At 37.1% G+C, this 9,598-nt stretch overlaps 1 protein-coding gene and 1 non-coding gene across 2 annotated transcripts; both read right to left on the minus strand.

Annotated features, from left to right (window-relative positions):
• Window positions 1-722: 722 nt before the first annotated feature.
• LOC110793590 (AP-4 complex subunit sigma) lies at window positions 723-8,603 on the minus strand. Its single transcript, XM_021998478.2, has 4 exons — window positions 8,287-8,603; window positions 7,294-7,380; window positions 1,185-1,253; window positions 723-1,092 (listed from the first exon to the last, which is right to left on the minus strand). Exons 1-4 carry the CDS (start codon window positions 8,425-8,427, stop codon window positions 958-960), a joined length of 432 nt encoding a protein of 143 aa, XP_021854170.1. The 5' UTR covers window positions 8,428-8,603; the 3' UTR covers window positions 723-957.
• LOC130468405 (small nucleolar RNA snoR135) lies at window positions 1,581-1,731 on the minus strand. Its single transcript, XR_008928794.1, has one exon. It is a non-coding gene; the product is annotated as a small nucleolar RNA snoR135 (small nucleolar RNA).
• Window positions 8,604-9,598: the final 995 nt, after the last annotated feature.

The raw sequence follows: 9,598 nt of genomic DNA on the forward strand, positions 1-9,598 counted from the left end.
GTTACCAAGATCATCGGCAAAGGCAAAGCTCGTTTGTCTGAAACAATAGAGGATTATAATATCCTTCTGCATTGCTCATAGTGACATTCCTGTTTACAGTTTTCTCGCTTTTGTGCTTTACGGTCTGCATCATTTGCAAGGTCGACAAAGATGTGGTTTAATTTCCAGGCTCACAAGAGGGTGCAGCACGGTCTATCTTTAGCTTTTTCCTTTCATGATTCGATTTAGTTCTGTTAGAATAATGCCTTGAATCGGTCAAGCACGGGGATCTCGCTGGGCTAGGGTTATCTGTTATTCTGGACTAGGGTTATCTGTTATTCTGGACTAAGGTTATCTGTTTTGGGCCTATTTTCTAGGTTTTTCCGCATCTGTCTAGAGAGTACTATATAAACTCTTTAGGTCCTGTGGACGTAGCTAACACATTGTTAGTGAACCACGTTAAATTCTCTGTGTTCTTTATTACGTTCTTTATTTTCTTTGCATCCGTTATAACAAGTTCTTTTGTTTCTGCTTCCTTGTTCGTTTCATCGTATGTCAAAAACATGTGTTCTGTTAAACTGCGGTGTTTAAAAGAATTGATGATTGAAAAGCTTTTCTGTTTGTAAAATGTTACACTGAATCCATATTTTGCCCCAAATTTTTGAAACACGGAAATTATAACGTCAGGATAGTTATGGAAATTAATACATTTCAATGATACTAAAAATTGCAGACTTCCTAAATTTTGAAAGAAGAACACTTGGCTTCACATCTTATCTCATATTGATGACAAAATTACAGCGATTCCACAAAAAGGAACGTTTCGTCTTACATTCTTCAAAATAAAATAGGCTTAGTAACAATTTTAATGTTAAACATACAATTGAGAGAGAGAAAAACAGTGGTGTCCTCGATTTGTCCATTCGACTAAAACAAGAATGTTAACATATACAATACATTGCCTAAAAAGGTAGATAATCAAGATGCTTTATCCATCAATTGAATAGGGGCCAAGATGTTAGACTTGTTGGTCTCGACGATGCATCCATTCATCACCATTTCCTCCAACATGAAATGTGCTTTCTCCAGATGGAACATAATATCCAGCTCACACTGTGTTTGCAATCAAACTTAAGAATAGAGATCTTATGATGAAATAAGTTTTAAGATGGAAAAACATATGCAAGGGAGTTAATGACACTCACCACATTGCCAAAGTGTCGATCCATAGTCTCTACCAACAAATGTATGAACTCCAGAATTGCAAGCTCATTCTGCATAATTTAAACAACGGTTATATAGAAATAACAGAACCTTCAAATCAAATAATGTAGAGGTTGACAAGAGTTGAAATATGCACAAAGGATCTGTAACGCAGAACATTTCCATCAAAACAAAATGAAATTTTCTAATATTTGAAGCTGCGGTGTTTAAACGCCACTAGTATGTAATATTATGTATAGTATACACAAGAAAAATCACACATGATCAGAAACCCTTTTATACATGTATTCCATGCTAATGTGACAGGTGGGGTAAAAGGTAATAGACTCATTATGTTTGAAAGTGAAGGAAAAACAGAGATGAAAATGAGGACGGATAAATATAGGGGGGCATGATTGTTGAGATGTCCGTAGATGAGAAGAACCTCAACTGCACATCTTCAACAATGAATGTTGCAGGGAATGGGGAATTATTTCAGCATAAAGCACATGATCACCACATAATACCAATACATACAATCCCTGCTATTTTCAAGCCCTCCGATTGAAGAATCGTCAAAACATACAAATACTAAACACAAAAGAAATACCTACTATATTTAGGGCATATTCAGTATCACCCCCGGCTTGATTTTGAATGTTATGTGACACAGGGTACATGACAAACTTGAACAATACTAATCATGTTTATTTTAAAGACTGACAACAAAACACAAGAAACTACCTTTTTCAGTTTAAAAAAATCTGTTTTCCTGAAAACCCAAAACAATATTGAAAAGGCTTGGGTGAAAGGGATTTGTTTGAGAGTAGCATTTTTACATCATTACATGATACTCCGTATGAAGCAAGCACTGCAGCCTTAAAATACCCATTACTAATCAACTATTGAAAATTAAGGAAATAGAAAAGGAGATAATATGGAGAATTGGAGTTTGTAAAAATATTAGAAGTTTTAGAACAACGCATATTAAATGTTCAATGGATGAGAAGAAACACCAACAACCGTCTTTCGCAACTGGTAACAGTAACTATCTGAGCAAAAAGCAAATTTACAGCACACCATAAATCACTGCTATCCTCAACAGTCAACATTCTAATGGACCATAATGCGTTGCACTGCACAATTGATTCATTGCAAAGTTAGTTCTGTTAAGATGGGGGACAAATTCTGGTGCACCTTTGTCTATGCTTTTAATGTAGACAAGGAAGAGAAAGTCTTTGGAGAGACTTACAGGGGCTTGCGGATAAAGAGATAGGGCCTTGGGTTATGCTATGGGACTTTAACACTGTTCTTAATTGTGAAGAAAGAATAGGCAGTGTAGTGAGGAATTCTGAAGTTGCACCGTTCAAACAATGTGTACAGCATTGTGAAGTAGAGGATATGAAGAACAAGGGAGATTTTTCACATGGAATAACAAGCAACAAGGTGCAGATAGGGTAATGACAAAAATAGATAAGAGTCTTAGTGAATGATGAGTGGTGTGACTACTATCCAAATGCTGAGACTCTTTTCTTACCCGAGGGTACATTTGACCATACTCCAGCACCGATTAGGTATTTTCGTAATCAAAATCAAGGAAAAAAGCCGTTTAGGTTCTTTAAAATGTGGGAGAATGCTCCTGAGTTTATCAACATTGTGCAGAAAAGTTGGGTTATAGATATAAAAGGATAAAAGATGTTCCAGGTGATACAGAAAATGAAACCTCTCAAGAAAGATTTGAAGCAACTTAATCAGCAAGGATTTGGAGATGTTCACGCAACTGATGCTAAAGCATATCGGGATTTGCTCGAGGCTCAAAATGGTGTTCATGAGAAGCCTGGGGATGTTGCAGCGGCACAAAAGGAATTTGAAGCAAGTGAGGTGAATAAGCAAGCTCACACTAACTATCTCTCCTACTTGAGTCAAAAAGCAAAGCTCAATTGGCTAAGAACAGGGGATGAGAATTCTCAGCTGTTTCAAGCATTAAAGCTAGGAGGTGTAGTAACAAGATTAATGCAGTACTTGATGAGCAAGGTAATTGGGCGACTGATGTCAAGTTAGTAAATGAAATATTCGTTGATTACTTCAAAGGTTTCCTGGGAAGTTCAGTCACAAACAGGAGGAAGGTAATACGCAAGATTGTCCATCTGGGACCTAAAATCAGTGGTGTACATCACAATTTACTTGACCTTAAATTCTCCGATGCAGAAGTCAAGCAGGCCCTTTTTTCTATTCCGGAAGACAAATCTCCTGGAATAGATGGATATGGGAGTGGTTTTTTCAAGGCAACATGGGAAATCACTGGAACAGACACAACAAAGGCTGTTTTGCAAATTTTCGAGAATGGAAAGTTGTTGAATGCAATTAATACAACGTCTCTCACAATGGTTCAAAAGGTTAAATGCCCAAGTGTAGTGGGGGATTATAGGCCCATAGCATGTTGTACATGCTCTATAAAACAATCACAAAGCTCATATGCTCACAATTGAAGAGGGTCCTCCCTGGGATAATTTCACAGAATCAAGGAGCATTTGTTGCAAGCAGGAGCATAATTCACAATGTGTTAGTTTGTCAAGACCTAGTGAGGCACTACTGAAGAAAACAGACCCAAAACAGGTGTATGATAAAGATAGACCTCAGAAAGGCATACGATACAGTAGAATGGAGCTTCTTGGAGGAAATGAAGCGGGCTTTGAACTTTCCCGAAAATTTCATACGGACTGTGATGGTCTGTGTCTCTTCCCCGATGTATACACTCATGCTTAATGGCGGTAATCAGGGTTACTTCCCAGCAAAAAGGGGCCTTGGGCAAGGAGACCCTTTGTCTCCCCTGCTTTTTGTCATTTGCATGGAGTATTTGACAAGAATACTGAAGTATGTAGGGAGCAAAAAAGACTTTAGGTTCCACCCAAGATGCAAGCAAATGAACCGGTATAATCTCTGTTTTGCTGATGATCTGCTAGTATTCAGTAAAGGGGATTTCAAGTCTTCTTATCTACTGATGCAAGGAATTCAATTGTAAGAACAAAACTGAAAATTATCAAACAGGTATGAATGAGGAAGATATACAACATTTGAGCAACATCAATGGTTTCAAAGTGGGTATTCTCCCTCTTAAATATCTCGGGGTTCCCATTAGTGCAAATAAACTCAAAGCAAGTGATTGTGAAGCCTTAGTTGAGAAGATGGTTTCCAAGATAAGGATTTGAGCACAAGGAACATTTCCTATGCTGGAAGACTCCAATTAGTGAATGTTGTTTTAATGAGCATTTACACCTTGACCCAAATTTTTATTCTTCCTAAAGTGGTAATTCAGAAAATAAACAACATCTGCAGGAGCTATTTGTGGCAAGGTACACTTGATAGCAGCAAACCTGAACATGTAAAACTGGGACAAAGTTTGCAGCTCAAAGGGAAGTGGCGGATTGGAGCATAAGAATATAAACTTATGGAATAAAGCATTAGTTGGCAAGTCTGTCTGGCAAATAGCAGAGAAGAAGGAATGAAGGATACTCTGTGGGTCAAGTGGGTCCACACAGTCTATGTCAAAGATACAAATTGATGGAGCTATTCTCCACCTATGCAGCAAGTTGGGTGTGGAAGTATATGTGTAAAGTGAAAGATGCATTAGCTCAACATGGGCCAAGTAACTGGAATGCAGGTGTGCGAGCTTGTTAATGGTCCGGAACAAGAAACACCATGGGCTGCAACAACCTAGAATAGAAGTTCAATACCGAAGCATAAGTTTATTCAATGGTTGACTAATCAGGGAAGGTTGCAGACTTTAGGCTCTGTTCTCTTCACCTTATTTTCACTTATTTCAGGTCTGATAAGATAAGATAAGATAAAATAAGATAAAATAAGGGCCAATAAGATAAGTTCAGGGTCAATAAGATAAGATAAAATAAGATAAGTTCAGGGTCAATAAGATAAGATAAGATAAGTTCAGGGCCAATAAGATAAGATAAGATAAAATAAAGTGGGGTAAATATTACATAAGGTAATACTATAAGTTTCAATAAGATAAGATAAGATAAGATAAGGGTCAATAAGGGTCAATAAGATAAGATAAGGGTCAATACGTTCAGATAAGATAAGATAAAGGTCAATAAGATAAGATAAAATAAGATAGCAGGGCCAATAAGATAAGATAAGATAAGTGATATTCAGGTAAAGAGAACACTACCTAAAGATCGATTGTACAAGAGAGGTATTTGTAGTGATGCTAAATGCCTTATCTGTGGTACTCAAGATGAAAGTCATAACCACCTATTTTTTGAATGCAAGTTCAGTAGGAATTGCATCACTCATTCTCTGAATTGGATATTAGGTATTGGTACTCACAGGAATCTCCTACAGCTCCTGGAATGGGTTAGTAGAGACTATAAGGGCTCAAGGTTCAGAAGAGCTACTGTTTGTTTATGCTACGATTGCAGCAACAGTCTATGCAATTTGGCAAGCAAGGAACAATTCACTTCGGGAGAAAAAGGTTCAAAGGGTTCAGACAGTAGTGAAAGGCATAGAAGTAGAAATTAAAGCTAGAATAAGAGGAGTGATGGGAAGGAAAGTCAGCCAAGTTGACAAAACATGGATGGAAAATTTGTAATTAGTCTTGGTTGTTTGTTGTGAGTTTTAGAATTGTTGTATTATGGCCTGTTAGCCTAGTTTCGCAACTTTTTATCAGAGAAGGGTCCTTCCTAGAAGGTTTGTTCTCTAATAACAAAGTGGATAGGTTGTATTGATTTCTTGGAGTAATATACTATTTACTTACCAGAAAAAAATAACATTCTAATGGAAAAAATATCAGTCACCTATAGAAAACGTAAGCTGCAGAACACTTCAACTGGTATCTTTTGGTTGAAAGTACCACATGAAATATCATCAAATGATGAGACTATACCCCCATTCCCCAACAGAACCATAGTCTTTAGGAGAACGAAAGGAGGAAATGATGTAATTCGAAACAATGTATAAGAAAAGATTGTTGGGAATCAATAGATATCACCTATGTTACTCAGACTCTTCATTTTAGCTCAAGTACCCGTGTCGGGCCCTCTACACTCCGACATGGATATGGACACTCTGACACTTCATTTTCGGCTTAAATCATGAATTTTTTTCACAATAGTCGAGTCGGACACCTGGACACATACCCGTGTCCGACACTAGTACCCGAGTCCAAGTAACTTAGGATATCACTAAACAACTGCCCCACTTTTCCCAACTGACATTGAAAGAAACCCTTTTGACCTAGAGCACCTTATTACAGCACATTACTGAACAAAAAAGGCAGGATTAACACAGGGTATTATTGTTGTAGCTCAATAAGAATCCACACAAAACCTAGCAATTGACAACAAACAGATGGAAGAAACATGAATAGTATTCCTAATATAAGAATCTAAGTGGTCGTTTAGCTGACTCATTTGAATAAAAATTATTTTTTCCTAACAAACAAATGTCATCTATTTTTTAATGATAATTTTTTTCATTTGAATAAAAATTATTTTTTCAAAATAACTATTAATGTATAAATTAATCATTTAACCTTTAAAATATTTATCTATCAACTTTTTATTTTTATAATATAAAGTTACAAAAAAAGTAGGTTAAAGTTATAAGAACCTGCATAAAAGTTATCTTGGTGTACAATAAATTTATTGTACACCTTGTGCGCGCAAGACCTTTTGCTTTCACTTAACCAAACAACATGTTCTACACTTCCCAACTTCCCAGCAAGTTGGGCTCCATGAGACTTGCAAAGGCCTAAGAAATCTAACTTCCAATGTCCGACCAAATGATAACTAAGAGTACCTATATATGAGGTTCCAAGACCTTTTTTCCCTTTATAAGTAGAAAAAGCTCGACTTCAAAATATAACAGATTTCAGACTACCAGAGGTATATGGTTTATAAGAAGCCTGACGCCCAAAAGAGTTATCATAAAAGTGAACACGTGTGCAAACTGCAAATACATCTGTACATACTGGTGCAGTCACATAGAGAACAGCTATAAGCAGTTTAAAACCTAACTAGATAAACTATTTCAAGAATACAGCTTAAAATAACATGGCAAGCCAAATGAAGACTACAATAAGAGCTTAATTATCACCTCATCATTGTCAACTCCAACCAAGAAAAAGAGTGATGCATAGCGCCTATATACAATCTTGTAATTGCGATGCTCCACAAATGAACACTGTCACGCCAAAGAGAGGAATGTTCTTTTAGTAATGAGTCAAACGATAAGCACAATCAATACAAACACACTTGTCGAACAAATTTAAAATTTTTAAAATCAGCAGCTAAACTAATGCGTAACAAAATCACAACTAAACTGACAAAATTTCCTAGGATGTAAACAATGCAGGATAAGGGACACCAAACATGGAAAAATATTGAAATAACATAAATTTACAAACTTTTCACACAGACAAAATCAGACAGATAGCTGGATTTATCACATCGCATGAATGAAACAAAGTTAGGGCACCTCCAAATACTCAAATTGCACACTTCAGCTTATCAAATTAAGAGATTTCTGTTGCCAGTCATTAATAATCCAAGATCACACTCACAATTCACATAAAAACCTTTCCTTTCAATTCAATCATGGATTAAACTGACATCAATTTCTCTAGAAAAAGGGATTAAAACCCTAAACAACCCAAAATTGATTGCAACAAAAACAAGATCATACATCCCACTAAGGACATCTACTGTTCAAATCCACAAATACCCACAATCAACATTGTTCATATTGATGACAAATTGCATAATCCAATACAGAAAGGGAAAATACATAATTGATCCAAATTTTCCCCAAACCAATTAGCTCAATTTCGACGGAACCCAGGAATAAGATCATACACAATCAATAAAATATAAAATACCCACAATCAGATTTGACTCGCAATGTTCATATTGACGACAAATTCTAAGACCCGTTACAGAACTAACCCCCCCCCCCCCCCCCCCCCCCGAATTGATCCAAAAATTCCCCAAAATAACGAGCTTGATTTCAACGGTACGCAGATACATTGCTGATTGCTAAGAAAATCCATGATTTTAAAATTGTAGATAGAGATCAAAGAAAGAGAGAAACCTGTTGCTCGTTACGGGCGAGGCACTTGCGGACGATTTCACCCTCAAGAGCACGGCGCTGGTCGATAGTGAGGTACTCGTAGTACTGTGCTAGACGAGTTTGGCCTTGTTTGTTCACCATTAACACGAATCTAATTGTCATCTTTTGATCCTTGATCTAACTTCCCACTGTGAGATGAAATTCAATGAATTTTGGTTCAGCTGATACTTTTGCTCTTTTGTTTTGCAGGGGCGAGGGCGACAGTAATTGCAATTTCAGGACTTCACAAACTTTTATTTTTGAAGAGAGGAGTTTCTATTTTATAACGGCACTAGACCATGGTGTTGATACTGATTCAAGTAGGATTGGCAAATTACACTTACATTGTTGGTTAATTGTTGGTTAAGAAGGGATCTCCTATTGCCAATAAACTTTTCCCATATTTCCAGTTTTACTTTTAAAAAATGGATTTTTCATGAAATACCTTCGAGGTTTGACTTTACACCAATTACCCTCGTAGTTTTAGGTATTAACCATATACCCTTGTGGTTTTACAATTATACGCATAAAATGAATTGTTGACGATGTTAAGTTGTCGTTAGTGTAACAATCTGAATTTTCGAGTATTTTCTAATACTAGTTGTTGGAACGTGTAAGTTTAGTGGAGTGTAAGTTTAATGGATTCCAAGATAGAGAGACAGGGGCGATTACCTTAGATGGGAAAATTGTCCAAGGCTCTGAAATGTTCAGTTAGTCAATTAGGATCTATTATCCAAAAGGATGGAGAATTGGATGGCGATGTGGCCCATAGAATCGAAGCAGGTTGGTTGAAGTGGAAAGGTGCCACGGGGTTCCTATGTGATTCAGGGATGCCCCAAAGATTGAAGGAAAAATTTTACCGCACGACAATTCAACCGGCTTTGTTATACGGCACGGAATGCTGGGCAGTGAAACATTGTCACATGCACAAGATAAATGTGGCGGAGATGCGCATGTTACGTTGGATGTGTGGGCATGCAAGAAAGGATCGTTTGGGGAATGAGATTATGAGGAAGAAAGTAAGGGTTGCACCGATTGAGTTTAAGATGATGGAAAATCGTTTAAGATGGTTTGGACATGTAAGCAGAAGATCAAGTGATGCCCCGGTTAGGAGAATAGAAGGGTGGCAAAGTGATAGAATTGTAAGGGGTAGGGGAAGATCGAAGAAAACTTGAAGGAAGGTGATTGAGCACGATATGAGCTTTCTTGGGATTGAGGAAAATATGGCGTTGGATAGGACAAAGTGGTGGGAGAGAATATACATTGATGACTTCATTTGACTTATACAGCTTCC

This window comes from Spinacia oleracea, chromosome 2, assembly GCF_020520425.1.
Source record: "Spinacia oleracea cultivar Varoflay chromosome 2, BTI_SOV_V1, whole genome shotgun sequence".
Classification (NCBI taxonomy): domain Eukaryota; kingdom Viridiplantae; phylum Streptophyta; class Magnoliopsida; order Caryophyllales; family Amaranthaceae; genus Spinacia; species Spinacia oleracea.

Excerpts from the sequence above, each read along its gene's own strand:
- LOC110793590 (XM_021998478.2), bottom strand. The coding sequence starts at position 8,427 with ATGACAATTAGATTCGTGTTAATGGTGAACAAACAAGGCCAAACTCGT. Across the intron at positions 7,381-8,286 it reads TCGCCCGTAACGAGCAACAG|TGTTCATTTGTGGAGCATCG; the intron begins GTTTCTCTCTTT and ends TTGGCGTGACAG. Across the intron at positions 1,254-7,293 it reads TTGGAGTTGACAATGATGAG|AATGAGCTTGCAATTCTGGA; the intron begins GTGATAATTAAG and ends TAAATTATGCAG.